The following is a 16,340-nucleotide window of genomic DNA, read 5'->3' on the forward strand; positions in this document are numbered from 1 at the left end:
GCTACTGTACAACAACATAAAAAAACAAAACAAAAGCAATACAGAGTGATGATTAAAATGACTGGCTACCCAAGAAAATTTTAAACCACTGCATAGGCTTGTTGGCACAGAGAGGTCAAGAGACACACTTGGGGGTGCCTGCCAAATCTCTGCTAGAAGGGTGGTCTGCAGCATGGAGGCTGGTGACACTAAACACCCGATTTAAGGCTTCCTCCAACTGCTCTCAAAGGGAAGGCAAACCTGGCCCTTCAAAGAAAATAGATCAGCTCAAACCATCATTCTTACTAACTTTTTTAAGACCGTTTTCTAGTCATTACACCTCTAGTTACCAAAAGTCTCTCATGCTACAGAAATTGCCTCTATATATCATCAAGTCCATTACATTAAGGGATCATGCATGAGTTTATTTTATTCTATTTGCAGTTGCTCGATATCCTTTTCTCTTCCTGTCCTTTCTGAGGCTTGCCTGTGCCTCGATAGCTCAGTTGGTTCGTGTGTGGTGCTGATAACGCCAAGGTTGCAGGTTTGATCCCATCCACTTTAAGATCTTTTACAAGTCGATCAACCCAGCAAGCGTGGCACCACTGCTTGCCCAACTTGCGCTTCCAGCTACAGGTCCTCCCAGTGCAACCCAACTTCTGAAAGTTCAACAATTCTTCAACAAACTGCGAGGAGGTGCAATGGACAAGATCAAGCTCATAGAAGACCTTCGAAACAGCAGAGTATGGTAAAACTGTAAGGTTAGAAGTCTGAAAATTTGGTAAGATCCAGAAATCAACTCGGGAGAAGGAGAGGAAGTGTGTGCAATGTGAACACATGTAGTGATAAAAGGAGAGAATTCCATCCACCTCACAGAGAATGGGGCTGGTGTGATGTTAACATATGAGCGTGCTGGAGGTGAAATAGTTGAACAAGTTACCCAATCAGAACCTAGGGGGTGGAGTCAGAGGGACTATAAAACCAGCTCTGGGAGGGGCGAAGGGAGAGTTTGTTGGGAGTTGGGTGGTTGGTTGGAGTGGGAGTGAATTGGGATAGAGTCTGTGGGTAGGTTGAGTTAGTGTAGTGAAATAAGCTGAGTCAGGAACAGTTAGGAGCTAGGAAGGCAAGTAAATATGAGAGAGGTGGTTTAGTGAGTGAGAGCAGGTAGCGGAAGTTGTAGGTCTGGATAGGCACCCCATGATTGTAATTGACCGATACCATTTATGAAACCACACACTTGTTAAACTGCAATAAATAAACAGAAGTTTATGTTCCAATTTAACCCTGACTGGACTCAGTATTGTATCAGGTAGGGCCTGGGTGGTGGCAGCGAGAAATAACGTGGTGGCACAGGGATCAAGAGACGGTGAAACGTCCGGGGACCCTGTGTGATCACCACAGCTGGTTGCAGTGAGAGGAAAAGCCCTTCAACGGCAGTGGGGGCAAGGACTTACCTAATGTCCTCGTCCGTGACGATGAAGGCTTTGCAGAGAGGTTGGGAGGTGTTCAGCCACACGGCTGGGTTCTTCTCAACGGCGGCAGAGAGCTGCCCTGTGATGGGGGCAGAACTCGTGTGCAGTGCGCTGGCGACAGCAGACAGGAGGGTGTCGTCGTTGTTCCCCGGGCCAACCCCTGGAACGAAAAAAAGCCGCACTTGTCAATAAGGTTCATCAGAGCAGAGTTCAACGGGCAGGATCCGGTGGCAAGGATCCCAAACCTCCCATCCCAGAGCCTAGTCAGGTAGTCAAAGAGCACATGAGAGGGAGATGAAGCATGCAGGGGCACACACACACATGGGTCTCACCCCACACCGTGCTGGCCCCATTCAGTTCACCTTCATGCTTAGTGTAGGTTCAGCTTGACACTCTAGGAATTCTGGACAACCAATTATCTGTGGGGCAAGAGGGCAGCCTAACCACAAAACTGGCAAGAACCAGCTTCGGAGGAACCTAATGGCCAAAGCAACTCCAGATATGGTACAAGGAGGGTTCTAACACATGCCATTTCCAAGGACGGTGGTTGACTAAAAGATGGTGGGGCAATTTCAGGGACTGAGAAGAGGAGGAATGATGGAGACCGCCTCTCCATCCTGACCCTTCCGGGGAGGAGGAAGAGGCAGTATAGATTTACAACAGGGGTTTGTGGGAGGTCGCAGTTCAGAGGCAGATGAGAGGAAAAGCTGGGAAATCATGGAACAGCCAGAACAACACCCAGCTGACATGTTGTCATTGAAAAGCATTCAAGACCCCCTGTCTCCCAGAGCCCAGCAAGCCTTAAAAGTAGGAGAGCAAAGAGCTCAAAGACATAGGGCATGTAGCAGCACCCGTAGAAGTGACGGTGAGAATGAGGAAGTGGGAGAGACGGTGGAGATTCACTTGGGACAACGCCATTGTCCAAGAGGCTGGGTTCTATAGCCTCTCTCTGTAAAGATTAAAATAAAAAAGGACGGTAAGAAACTCTCCCTTGTCTTTATACGTTCCTGGGCAACCAGCCGGGAGCCACTGACAGCATCCTGACAGGCAATGGGGTGGCAGAAGATGGCAGGGGAGAGGAAGAAATACCTAAGGTGACTATCTTTTTACTATATACCATGTTTCCTAATGGGAAGTTCTTGCAGACTCTCTGAACTCTGTCCTGTAATGCAGTACTAAATAGACAAGCTGGGAATTTGGTGACAGCCTCTGTAATGAAACCTCAAAGGGAATTTCTCCCCACACCAAACAGGCTTTTGCTCACAGAATAGGACTTCCTCTCCTCCTCCTGGCAGTTGCTGCGCACCTGAGAATCTGGACTAAATGAAGCTTTGGTCTGAACCAGCAGGGCTACTGCTGTTATGTTCTTATCACCCTTTAGACTTCCACCAGCGTACCAAGATGTGAAGCTACAATGTGGACACTGGGGGCAAATTCAAGCATGTGGGTCCTCCCTGTTAGAATTCCTGCTCCATGACTGCAGTCATGGGATTGTTGTCTTTCACATGACGGTATATGCTTTGACTCCACAAAGTGGGAAGTGATGGAGACAGGATGTTTGTGTTACTGTGTTCCGTGAAGTGTGACTGTTGTCCTTTGTTTTGTCTGATGCTAGAGAGAGAGGGAGCCATGCTGCAGTGCTCCGTGTGTGTTTATGTGTAAATAAAGTAGATTAGCCAAAATGCTGAGTTGCTGAGGTCTGTCACGCAAGGTGCACAAACTCTGCGGATCCCTAAGTGTGCCAGTGTCGGTTGGCATCGGTCACTGTAATGTCTGGGGTGAAGAAAGCTTCTGAAGCTCCCAAACGATTGACCAGGAGGGAGAGAACATGCCAGTCGGGCATGTGTCTCTGCCAGAGTCCTACTCAAGTGTAGGCTGAACTCCTGACACTCCCCACCCCTTCAGATGCATCCACACGTGCACAAAATGTCCCTCTGCACCCCAGCTTGAGAGCCACCCATTTCTTAGAACACTGCTGATTCAAAGAGTACCTTGAAGGCCTTTTGGCAGCTCCATGGATTTTATGATCTGCTCGCTCACATCTGATGCGCTCAAGCCTTGCAGCCTCTTCTCCCAGAAAAGCTGAAAAGATTGAAAGATTGCCGGGTTAATTTAAAATGGAAACGTAACAAAAACACTGGGGGGGGGGGAGAGGGGAAACCAAGATGGAATATTCATTTTATAGGCATAAACTTAATCCCTTCTGCAACAGCGCTGGAAGATTTACAGACAGCCTCTGCATGCTGCCAACTTGACGAAAAAGCAGAAGGAATCGTTTTGTTTATTTGCGGGTTTAGTTCAAATATTTATGCCCCATTTATTTAGACGCAATCAACCTCTCAAAAGCAGCTTGCGGTGATACTAAAGCAAACATCTCTTGTTTTTATTCTTTTTCAAGGTTACTTCCAGGGCAGATTCTGGGTGCCAGTTCCCTACGGAGCTTTGCTACTGAAGAGAAACTATCCTCTGGGAAGTTCTCTTGCACAAAGACTTGTGAAATGAACAGTCGCTGCCCAATAACACAGTTGCTTCCCCACAAACTGAATGGGACGTGCACAGGACAAACCAACACCTGATTGCTCCAATGCAAATGAGCGCTGGCTATACTTGCTAACTTTAAACTGATGCAAAAACAATTAAGCAACAATTAAGCATACACACACTTTTTCCAGTTAAGGACAATCGTCTTGAGCCCTTGATTGCTTTCAATACACTAGGGCTGCATGGTCAACTTAAAAGGGGGTAGTTTTCAAGGATGCTCACCCAAGGACCAAACTACGTGTGATGCAGAAGGCAGCTTTGTTGGGGGCTGTTGCTGTTTTTAAAAAATGCAGATAGCATCAGCTGCAGGGAGAGCAATGGATAATTACAAGGAGCACAGCAGGTGTGGTGGAAGAATTTAACCCTCTCCTCTCCTCCTGCTGTCCTAAATAAGAGTCCTTGTTCCAAGGGTGCTATCTGCATTGGAAATCACTCATTAGGACCAGCTAAACTTTGATTTGGCATCTCGATTGCTAATTCTGCCCTAGTGTAAGTGTAATTTGCCCTGTGGCACAGGGTGACTAAGTTCAGCACCTGAAAATGCGTGCATCGGTAAGGTGCTTGTGAACTTGCGCATGCAGGTAAATCTGCAAGGAATGTAGACCAAGGAGACTCAAATTCAAATCCATGCTCAGCCATGGGTCAGCTTGGAGAAGTTAACTAATATCTCAGTCTAATATGCTTCAAAGAGATAATGGAGAGAGAGAGAGAGAGAGAGAGAGAGATAATGGAGAGAGAGAAGAGTACGCGTTGAAGGAAAACAAAATGAAAAAAAAAAAGAGTAATCAGCAAGGGTAGTAGTTGAGCTAAGTTTGAGTAAAACTTAGTTGAATTACCAACCTTGCTGCTTACCATGAGACCCAGTGATATTAATGAGCATGTCTAAGACATTGCCATTAATTTCAGTGGGCCTACTGTGAGTAAAGTTAGCTGAATACCACCCTAAACAAGTGGATGTATCATGCAAATGGTGATCTTACATATGGCACCTAATTAAATTATTTTGAAATGATCTCCTTTCCTGAAAACCAAGGTATTCAATTGCAACTCCTTACTTAATAATTGGAGCATTTTTTGTTACCCCCAAGTAATTTTTCATTGTGAAAATGACAGTACAATTTTTTAAACATCTACTTAATTTATCTTAAATAGGAACTAAAATGATACAATTGGCATGATTACTGTAAGGACTATATAAAATGTTCCCATTTAGCTGATTTAAAAAATCAATTTAGGTTACAATTATGTCAGATAAGTTTGGTGATCCCTGTAGACCCTGGTCAGAGTGATAATGTGATGGATGAGTTTTGTACGCAGCGTAATTGCTTTGTTTCAGTGCTCTCTACACAATCCATTAATATTTGGTTGTCCAATTAAGATCACTTTTAAGACAATCATGGCAGTGACCAACTTCAGTCCATATTTACACATTTTGCAAGACAACTCAATTATTTCATTCCTGTTTTCCTTCACCAGACCATCATCAACAGCCTTTGCTACTTTACCTTGTGTGTTTATATGTATACATGTATATAATTATCTCTACCCTTCTACTGCATATGGGTATTCAGATCAGCTTAGATCAATTAAAACCACATCATCATAAAGACAACATCATCAAGAAAATACAAAGCGTGTTCGCACATTACACTGAACCCAGGTACAAGCTGTCTCTACACATGTACAAGTGTTTGTACAAAAGAGCACACACTTGTTGATTTCTACAGCTCGACTGTTGTGAACACAGGTACACAGATGGTACACTCGTCATATATCACACTTGAATAACAGGGTGTACCAGTTCAAGCAATGGTGTACACAGATTGAATATGCATGGAACGTAGTAAGAGGCAGAACAGACACAGCAAATTCGGGAGGAAAATACTCTCTGCTCGACAGGGCATAATGTCTTCCCGAACAAAAAATGACTTTCCTAGCAGGTGGAAGTTAAAAAACAGAGACATCACCTTGCCAACAAAGGTCCGTATAGTTAAAGCCATGGTTTTCCCGGTAGTGATGTATGGAAGTGAGAGCTGGACCATAAAGAAGGCTGATCGCCGAAGAATTGATGCTTTTGAATTATGGTGCTGGAGGAGACTCTTGAGAGTCCCATGGACTGTAAGAAGATCAAACCTATACATTCTTAAGGAAATCAGCCCTGAGTACTCACTGGAAGGACAGATTGTGAAGCTGAGGCTCCAATACTTTGGCCACCTCATGAGAAGAGAAGACTCCCTGGAAAAGACCCTGATGTTGGGAAAGATGGAGGGCACAAGGAGAAGGGGACGACAGAGGATGAGATGGTTGGACAGTGTTCTCGAAGCTACAAACATGAGTCTGACCAAACTGCGGGAGACAGTGGAAGACAGGAGTGCCTGGTGTGCTCTGGTCCATGGGGTCACGAAGAGTCGGACACGACTAAACGACTAAACAACAACAAGCAGGTGGAAGATGGTTAAAGAGAGGAAGATGGTTAAAGAGAGGGGGTCATCCAAGCCTTGCAGGGCAAGATATGCCACAGTTTGGGTGCAGCAGTGAACAAGATGCCGCCCTTTAAAAAGCAACACCAGAGGAGAAATCAGTTGTCTGATTCAGACATCTAGGCCTGCAGAAACCTCTATCATGCGATGGAAACAGATAAAGATGATGTCATAGACTGGTTGGACAAAGAGGAATAGTGGAAGGAACCAGCTGGGGAACCCCAAAGGGAAGAAGGTTCAGAGCCCTGGGTTTGGTGGTGGGACGGCAATGAGTGATCAGAGGGAGAAGACTGGAAGGATGGGATGGTGGAAGCTGAAGACATAACAGGGCTTAGTAAGAGAGAGGTCCAGAATCAGAGGCAGAAGCTGAAGCAGGAGAGGAGGAGGCCAAGAGGCAGAGATGGGTCAGGCTTGCGAAGAGGCAGGAGAGGCATGAAGAGGGAGGAGCAAAGGCAAGCACAGAGGCACAATCTCAGATTGCTTGGGATACATCCTGGAGAGGAGGAGACATAGCTGGCTGTGGGGAGGCAGGGACCTTTCGTCTAGGCCAGGGATCCCCAAACTCGGCCCTCCAGATGTTTTGGGACTACAGTTCCCATCATCCCTGACCACTGGTCCAGTTAGCTAGGGATGATGGGAGTTGTAGTCCCAAAACATCTGGAGGGCCGAGTTTGGGGGTGCCTGGTCTAGGCAATTGCTTCATGGGGGTAAGACCTGAATTGCTGTGCTCATTGGGCCTGAAATTCCTGTGCTGATCCTGTTTTGCTAAGAAGGAGGTAACTCCAGCTCGCTCAAGGTGAATTACTGGTGGCTTGGGTCCTGCCAGGTACCTTACGGACTATTTGCCCCTTCAGCTCACAGCAGTGGCTCCCCAGAGTTCTTTCCCTGAGTCAACAGTGTGGTGCAGTGGCAAACAAAGCTAATGCTATTCTAGGTTGCATCAACAGAAGTATAGTGTCCAGATCAAGGGATGTAATAGTACCGCCCTATTTTGCCTCGATCACACCACACCTGGAATACTGTGTCCAGTTCTGGGCGCCATAATTTAAGAAGGATACTAACAAGCTTGAGGAAGGGTTGATGATCAAGGGTTTGGAAAGCAGGCCTTATGAGGAACAGTTGAAGGAGCTGGTATTTAGTCAGCTTCTACAATATGTGATATTTTCGGTTCTGTTTTTACTGAAGGTTCTGGGGATTGAGAAACCAGGACCTCGGAATGCAAAGCATGCGGCCTGCGGTTGAGCTACAGTCTCCTCGTGATAAGCTCAGCACCGCACAAAATGAAACGAGGTGCTGCGTAGATAAATAGGAAGTCTCATTTATATCAGACAAACCGTCTGTACTCACAAGGATAGTGTCTGAGTGGTTCCAAACATGCAAACACTCAAGGCTGGCTCTCTGCTAATGTGGGCAGCTTTTAACGCAGGTCTGAATGTCTGAACTGGGCCCCTTCCCTATTCAGCGCATTCGTACAACAAAGAAAAAGACACTTGATTAACCTGAAGCCTAAAGCTGCTCCCATTTCAGCATTTTTAGACTGCTCCTTAGGTTTCAAAGCTCAGTGCCTTCTTCGCAAGCTTTTCTGCAGAGCTGGCGCAGTAACAATGCCTTTGCTGTTCTAGAACACTTAAGAAATCCATGTTGGAGATCTTGCGCTGGGAGCACTGATCTGTAGCTACTGGGAAATGGAAGGGTCTGGAGGACACTGCTGGACTCGAGAGAAGTCACACCAAATGTTCTTTATTCTTTTGTGCATGGAATGGTCTCCAACATTATGAATATATATATACAGAGGGAGAAGTTGCCTTATAAATGAATCATCCCAACTTTGGCTGGAAGCAACTCTTCAAGGTCTCATCAGGCAGAGAGGTCTTCCCCCCATCTCCGCTACTAGGGCCAGATCCAGGAGCAGTTAACCCTGTGTGGGCCACTTTCGACAGGTGGGGTGGGTGAGCCACCTGTCCCTCGCCTGATGTCATTAGGATGCCAGGTGACTGACGCTTCAAACTGTGGCTGTGAAAGAAGAATCCGGAGCATGCTCTTAAGTGTGCTCTCATTTTCTCCTTTGCAGCCCTGGCTTGAAGGCAGTGCTTTCCCAATTCAAGGTGCAGATGCAAAGGAACAATCAACCGTGTGCTTAGAAATGTAGGCCTTCCTCTGCAGCAACATGAATTACCGTATTTTTCGCTCTGTAAGACGCACCAGAACACAAGACGCACCTCGTTTTTGGAGGAGGAAAACAAGAAAAAAAATATATTCTTGATCTCAGAAGCCAGAACAGCAAGAGGGATCACTGCACAGTGAAAGCAGCAATCCCTCTTGTTGTTCTGGCTTCTGGGATAGCTGCACAGCCTGCATTCACTCCATAGGACGCACACACATTTCCCCTTACTTTTTAGGAGGGAAAAAGTGAATCTTATAGAGCAAAAAATACGGTAGGTGCCTTTTGAATATGATGCCTTTTTCTGTCACCAAGGCGTGCCTCACCCAAAACAGCCTATGGGTCAGATGTTCCACACCAATGAAGTGACTATTGTTTATAGACAGCAGACAGGTGAAGAATCCGAAGTTCTTTAATTTCTGTACTTTATCTTTACTATTCTCTCTTTTAAGTTCTTTTCTGTCTCCTTCTTCCTGTCATTTTCTCTCGTTTCTTTTCCCCTCTTCTTTTTTTTTTCTCCTATCCTTTTTCTTTTCCTCCACATTTTTATTTTATTTAGATTACGGTTGGATGAAAAAAGATACTTGGTATTAAGTTTTGTATCTCTCTTTATAAACTCTAATTAAAATTATTCAAAGAAGAAGAAGTAGTTGCCCACACAAATGAAGGTGGCAGGGTCTTAATCTGAGATGTGGCAACTGCCCAGGCTGTGCATTACCACTGTGGGAAACTTATCAGAAATCCTCATTAATGTAGATATTTATGAAAAATATTTGCACCTCACCCTTCCATCTACAATGCAGCTTGCAAAAAAATGATATCATAACTGTCAGATAAAATACCATACAACAATATTTACATCACCATATTTATTATTATTATTATTATTATTATTATTATTATTATTATTAAAACTATTACTTAAAATAAATATACAACTATTTTATTTTAACTATTACTTAAAATAAACAGCGACCTGATAAGGCACAAAAATACATAAATAAATAGAGGAGGTTGGCCAGAAAAGGGGAGATGGCTAGAGCTCAATGACAGAGCATCTATCTAAAGGCAGTCCTGATGTCTTGATGTTTACCGTATTTTTCTGTGTATAACACGCCCCTGTGTATAAGACAACCCCTATTTTTGGGGACTCCAAATTAAGAAAGTGGGGGGAGAATGCTCAGAGTTGTTGAGTTTTTGGGGGGGATGTTGCCAAGAGCTGTTGAGGTTTTTTTCCAGGGGGATAGCCAAAAATCGCTCACCCGCCTGGCCAACACTGCCAATCACACGTCGCCAAAACCACCAATCATCTGCCCACTCACCCCCAGCAGCCACCAATCGCCAGCCCAATTGCCGCAGCAGCAGCTACCAATCACATGCCCAGCTGACACAGAAGCAGCCAATCGGCAGTAGCCCTTGCCGCACCCACCAATCACCCGCCCAATTGCAGCTGACAATCTCCTGCTCGCGACTGCAACCAATCACCCATCCCCCACTCTGCACTATCCGTGTATAAGGCGACCCCCAATTTTTAACATTATTTTATACTAATAAAAAATCATCTTATACACAGAAAACTACGGTTAATTTTGGAAGCCACCCAGAATGGCTGGGGTAACCTAGTCAGATGGGTGGTTTTCATCTTCTTCATCATCATCATCATCATCATCTGCTTTGCATACCAAAAGTCCCAGATTCAGTTCATAGCATCTCCAGTAAAAAGGGTCAGTTATCAGGGTGACAGGGAAGACCACTGTCTTGAGATTTTGCTGTACAGCTCATCCATTTGTGTACAAGAGTCGTAATCACTGTGTACACCCCTAATGTTTTATTGGAAAGAAACAACAGAACTGGAAGAGTTGGGACAGGCATAGGCACACTCAGCCCTTCAGATGTTTGGGGACTACAACTCCCATGTTCCCTAGCTAACAAGACCAGTGGTCAGGGATGATGGGAACTGTAGTCCCTAAACATCTGGAGGGCCGAATTTGCTTATGCCTGAGTTGGAAGTTACCCAAAGGGTCACCTAGTCCAACTCCGCAGTGCAGGTATCTCAACTAAAGCATCCATGGCAGATGGTCCTCCAGCCTCTGCTTAAAAACCTCCATGGAAGGAGAGTCCACCAGCTCCCGAGGGAGTCTGTTCCACTGTTGAACAACAGCTCTCACTGTGGAAATGCAAAAGGTAACAGCCAGGCCCACAACAGAACCAATATTACCCACATATCCTTTCTAACAGACCAGATCATGCCTTCTGCTGGAGAACTGAAAGAGTTTCTCCCGCAGGCCTCCAAAGTCATCTCGAAGGGTTAACCTATTTTAGGAGGACCTAATCATCCAGGGGGACACAGGTGGCACTGTGGGTTAAACCACAGAGCCTAGGACTTGCCGATCAGAAGGTCGGCGGTTCGAATCCCTGTGACGGGGTGAGCTCCCGTTGTTCGGTCCCAGCTCCTGCCAACCTAGCAGTTCAAAAGCACGTCAAAGTGCAAATAGATAAATAGGTACCACTCTGGCGGGAAGGTAAACGGCATTTCCGTGCGCTGCTCTGGTTCGCCAGAAGCGGCTTAGTCATGCTGGCCACATGACACGGAAGCTGTCTGCGGACAAACGCTGGCTCCCTCGGTCAATAAAGCGAGATGAGCATTGCAACCCCAGAGTTGGTCACGACTGGACCTAATGGTCAGGGGTCCCTTTACCTTTAATCATCCAGGAAGATCAAAAGGACTTCCAACATGATGCATCTGGGAGGCAGAGAAGAAACAAGACATCCAGGAAAAGCCTTTGACTCACCCAAAAAACGCTCCCAGTGAATCAAGAGTATGGGCTCGCAGGATATGTGAAATGTCAAGATCCTCACACACGTACAAAGAAACCGTGACCTAGTCCTAAGGCTGCAATCCGAACGGGAAGTTCAAGCCCCAGCAATACCAGTGGAACTTCTGAATAAAAAGAGTTCTGAGGGGAAGCTCTTTACGGTGCCCCAGAATACAAGATGCAAAGGTGTAGTGGTTAGAGTATCAGACTAGAAAAAGGGAGAGGCGGCTTCGAATCCTTACTCAGTCATGAAGCTCACTGGGTGACCTTGGGTTAGTCACCATCTGTCTGCCTCACAAGGCTATTGTGAGGGTGGGATCACGTAGCCTTGAGCTCTTCCTGGAGGAAAGGTGATTGATAAATGCAATAAATAAAAATAAATTAGCTTTCATAACTTTCTTATTTCTTTCGTTGAGTTGTTGGAACACTTTGTTAGCCTTGTTTGTTACACATTTAAGATGAGCCAGTAATTTAAATAATTTGGCACTGTTTTTCCTTCATACAAAATACATTTTTCTCTGTCTAAATTATATAAAAAAGTATTGATGCAAAGCATCTTGCACATTAAGCATCATGTTGATATTTAGACGGTGTCGATTTTGTACTTCTGTAATAAAAATGGAATACAGTGGTGGATATTTGACCACAACTGCCAATTGGCAGGTGTCCCAGTATTTCACGTCATTTCCTCTGTGACGAAATAGTTTCCAATTGCTGTCCTTCTGGGCCATATCAGCCCCAAACCACCCATCGTCCCCAGTTACCTGTCTGGGCTGTTCAATCACTCGCTGTGGATCGGACTTCACTTTGTTGCTAGGATGGTTGGTAACTTTGGTGACCGGCTGTTTAAAAATAGACGCCGTTTGTCTGATTGGCAGTGTTGTGTTTAAATCTGGTTTGCCCTATTCGAAGACAGGAAAAAAAACACATGTTATCGCACAGCTGATAAGCAGAATGGGGAAACAAGAGAAGTTATTACATAGCTGGTAATCACGGCGGGACATGCAAGAACTTGCTCGTATTTTCCTCCTGAACACCAAGCATTTTTTAAAGAAAGAGTCACCATGATAAAATACACTTTGGGAAAATTTCATGGACCAGCTTACTTATGCATGTATGGCAAGGGTGGGGGCAAATGTGGCCCTCCAAGCCTTTTTACCTGGCCATCGGGACTCTCACTACATCACAGCCACACACCCTCTGTGGTCCGGCTTCACATCCTCCATGAGTTTTCTTCCTGGCTGGAATTCTGATAATGCAGGGGTCAGCAAACTTTTTCAGCAGGGGGCCAGTCCACTGTCCCTCAGACCTTGTGGAGGGCCAGACTATATTTGGGGGGGGGGGGAATGAATGAATTCCTATGCCCCACAAATAACCCAGAGATGCATTTTAAATAAAAGGACACATTCTACTCGTGTAAAAACACGCTGATTCCCGGACTGTCCAGGGGCAAGATTTAGACTGCAGTTGGGCCGGATCCAGTCCCTGGGCCTTAGTTTGCCTACCCATGTGATAATGCCTTTTGCTTTATCTTTTGCTTGTTTCTCACCTGGAGCCAAGCTGAAAGAACATACATAGAACATTTTCCATAGCAGCCAAAAGCAACCCCTTCCTGGAGTGGTTTTCCAGGATCACATTGGAAGGGGGCTGTAACTGTCTGGAATGCTGATTTCCTGTGAGGTCAATCAGTGATCCAATCGGCAGGGAACACCCATGTGACTGATCTGGGAAAGTATTGCCTCACTTTGCTTTGTTTTGACCTCAGTGATGTCTTCACATCACCGAACCTGACAGGATATATAGCATTCACCTGACTGTCTAGGGCAGGGGTCAGCAAACTTTTTCAGCAGGGGGCCAGTCCCCTGTCCCTCAGACCTTGTGGGGAGCTGGACTATATTTTTGGGGGGAAATTGAACAAATTCCTAAGCCCCACAAATAACTCAGAGATGCATTTTAAATAAAAGCACACATTCTACTCCTGTAAAAACACGCTGATTCCCGGACCATCCGCGGGCCAGATTTAGAAGGCGATTGGGCCGGATCCAGCCCCTGGGCCTTAGTTTGCCTACCCATCGTCTAGGGCAGCGGTTCTCAACCTGTGGGTCCCCAGATGTTGTTGAACTACAACTCCCATCATCCCTGAGCTCTGGCCTTGCTAGCTAGCGGTGATGGGAGTTGTAGTTCAACAACACCTGGGACCCACAGGTTGAGAAAGGCTGCTCTAGGGTCACTAAGGAAGGGGAAAGAGGACAAAACAGCACTGAAACAGCACTGACACAGCTTTAGAAGAGGATTAGCCAGCCATGATGCCTATGCTCTGTCGCCACAGTGGGGGGCAGAAATGCATCTGAATACCAGTTGCTGAAAAACCCAGGAGGGGTGAGTGGTCTTGTGTTTGAATCCTGCTTGCTGTTTTCCCAGGGGCCTCTGGTTGGCCACTGTGAGAACAGGATGCTGGCCTTGATGGGCCATTGGCCTGATCCAGCAAGCCCTTCTTATGTTTTTACGAGAGAAGCAATGGCTCCATTCCTAATTTATTATCCATCAATCAGCCTTCTACAAATATCTTGATATTTGTTGATGTACAAAATCTAAGAAAAACAGTCAGAAAGCAGCAACTAAACAGAAGATCACAGAATCCTAGAGCTGGAGGGACCCCTGCAATGCAGAAACGTTTTGCCCAACAAGGGACTTGAACACACAACCCCGAGATTACGAGTCTTATGCTCTTACCAACTGAGCTAGCAAGGCAGAAGTGTCCTGAAACAATACAAAGCGGACACCTGTTGGCAGAGGCCTCTTTGCACAGCTGGAAAAGCTTGTCAGAACAAGATTGTTCTCTGTTTGCTTCCTTGTAGGTGCAGCTAGGGCACTCCAGTGATTTCTCGACAGGAATGCTGTTCCTCAGAACAGGGGCAGCCACACTGAAAGCCCTGCTCTGAGACAGACCTGTATCAGCAATCGAAAAAAGATTCCTGCGCTAAGTAACACTGATCCACCATGCAAATGTACTTCTGTTCTGCTAGCACAAGAGGAGAACTACCCCACTCCTTTCCCCTGCTGACCCTTTCCTGTGCACCCTCTAAATCAGGCCCAGAGGGAGATGGGAGCCTCTGGAGAAGATCTCCTGGTATGCCCCACAGAGGACCTTAAGGTCCATAAATAGCAAAACCCTAGAGGTCCCGGGCCCTAAGGAAGTCAGATTAGCCTCAACCAGAGCCAGGGCCTTTTCAACACTGGCTCCAGCCTGGTGGAACGCTCTGTCTCATGAGACCAGGGCCGAAGGGTCTGATTTCTTTCCGCAGAGTAAGACAGAATTGTTCTGCCTGGCCTTTGGCTTGGAATCCACTTGATCCCCTCCCCCTTTTCCCTTTTCCCTTTTCCCTTTCTCCTTCTGTGAACTCCTATTTGGGGACTTCCCTGGCTTTTTTCTGGCCCATGTAGGACCAGTCTGGATAGTTAGCCTTGGTGAAGACTTGACGTTTTCATCCCCCAAAAGTTTCTGATTTGAGTATCCATTGAAATGAGGCTGTATTTTAATGTTTTTATGTTGTCTTTTAATCTTGTTTTTAAGTTGTATTTCAATCAATTTGTTTTTCTTTTGTTAGACACCCTGAGCCCGGTCTAGGCTGGGGAGGGCGGGGTATAAATAAAATTTATTATTATTATTATTATTATTATTATTATTATTATTATTATCTGGGGAGGAGAGAGAGAATGGAGGTGCCAGTGGGTTAATGGAATGCCAAACCGCTTTGAATTCAGCCCACTGCCTTTCTGACCTTTTGCAGGGAGCATGAGAGCAATACAGATCATTGATCCCTTAACTAGTGGGATCCTGGTCTGAAGATCGGCCCCTGCAATGCCCTTTAATGCACACACTGGCAAGAGGGAGCCTTCCTGCCAAAAAACCTACTTTCGCTCCCCCGATGACGAACGGCGTTGACAACATTGTGAAAATGCACTGGGTAATCTCTTGGCATCACCTGTCGCATCAAAATGTTCCCTGGAAGTGTGTTGTCAGCCTTATCATTGTTCATCATACAGATGGAAAGCACCAACATTTGGTACCTTTGATTATACATGCAGAAGTTTTGTTGAATTATTTTCAAGGGTTATGTTCCAGGCTTACTTCTATTTATTTTGTCACTGCTGGAGCATTGCAAAAAAAAAATGAAATAAAATGAAACCGAAAACCCAAGCAAACGCCTCCATCACTGATCAAGATAAATGCAAAGATGTCAGGGGGAAGCTGATAGGAGGTGTGAACAAACAAAGACTATTGTTCCTTTAAAAAAAATATATATATATATATATATATATATATATATATATATATATATATGAGAGAGATGTCAGAGTTTATGCAACTGACACATCTATAAAGTGTGCTTGCAAACAAACCTTGTTTTGACTGAGGGAATCGTTCCTTAACCTCTGCTTGTTCTTCTGTAATTTACTAGGCATCATCTTCCCTGTCCTGAAGTCAAAACTGCTGAGGTCAACAGTGTTCCCCAAGTATCTCGACAACTGGGGCTTGCTTCGGAATTTCTTCCCACTCGGACTGCAAATATAAAGAAGAGGAGAATGAGAAATGCTTCATTCAGAACTTAATACTCCTGGCTGGATCAGGCCAAGGTAAGGTAAAGGTAAAGTGACCCTTGACCATTAGGTCCAGTCGTGGCCGACTCTGGGGTTGCGGCGCTCATCTCGCTTTATTGGCAGAGGGAGCCGGAGTACAGCTTCCGGGTCATGTGGCCAGCATGACTAAGCCGCTTCTGGCGAACCAGAGCAGTGCACGGAAACACCATTTACCTTCCCGCCGGAGCGGTACCTATTTATCTACTTGCACTTTGATGTGCTTTCGAACTGCTAGGTTGGCAGGAGCAGG

General features: G+C 45.6%; 1 protein-coding gene across 1 annotated transcript in view; it reads right to left on the reverse strand.

Annotated features, from left to right (window-relative positions):
* The window catches only part of MBD2 (methyl-CpG binding domain protein 2), a 56,894-nt gene that overhangs the window by 12,050 nt on the left and 28,504 nt on the right, over nt 1-16,340 (reverse strand). The window contains exons 2-5 of the mRNA XM_083575904.1: nt 15,854-16,013; nt 12,214-12,351; nt 3,443-3,533; nt 1,434-1,611 (exon numbers count right to left, since the gene is read on the reverse strand). Coding sequence (XP_083432030.1) covers nt 1,434-1,611; nt 3,443-3,533; nt 12,214-12,351; nt 15,854-16,013 — 567 coding nt within the window. The remainder of the gene's footprint in view (nt 1-1,433; nt 1,612-3,442; nt 3,534-12,213; nt 12,352-15,853; nt 16,014-16,340) is intronic.

The sequence above is a fragment of the Podarcis filfolensis genome, assembly GCF_964270895.1.
Source record: "Podarcis filfolensis genome assembly, chromosome: 11".
Lineage (NCBI taxonomy): Eukaryota > Metazoa > Chordata > Lepidosauria > Squamata > Lacertidae > Podarcis > Podarcis filfolensis.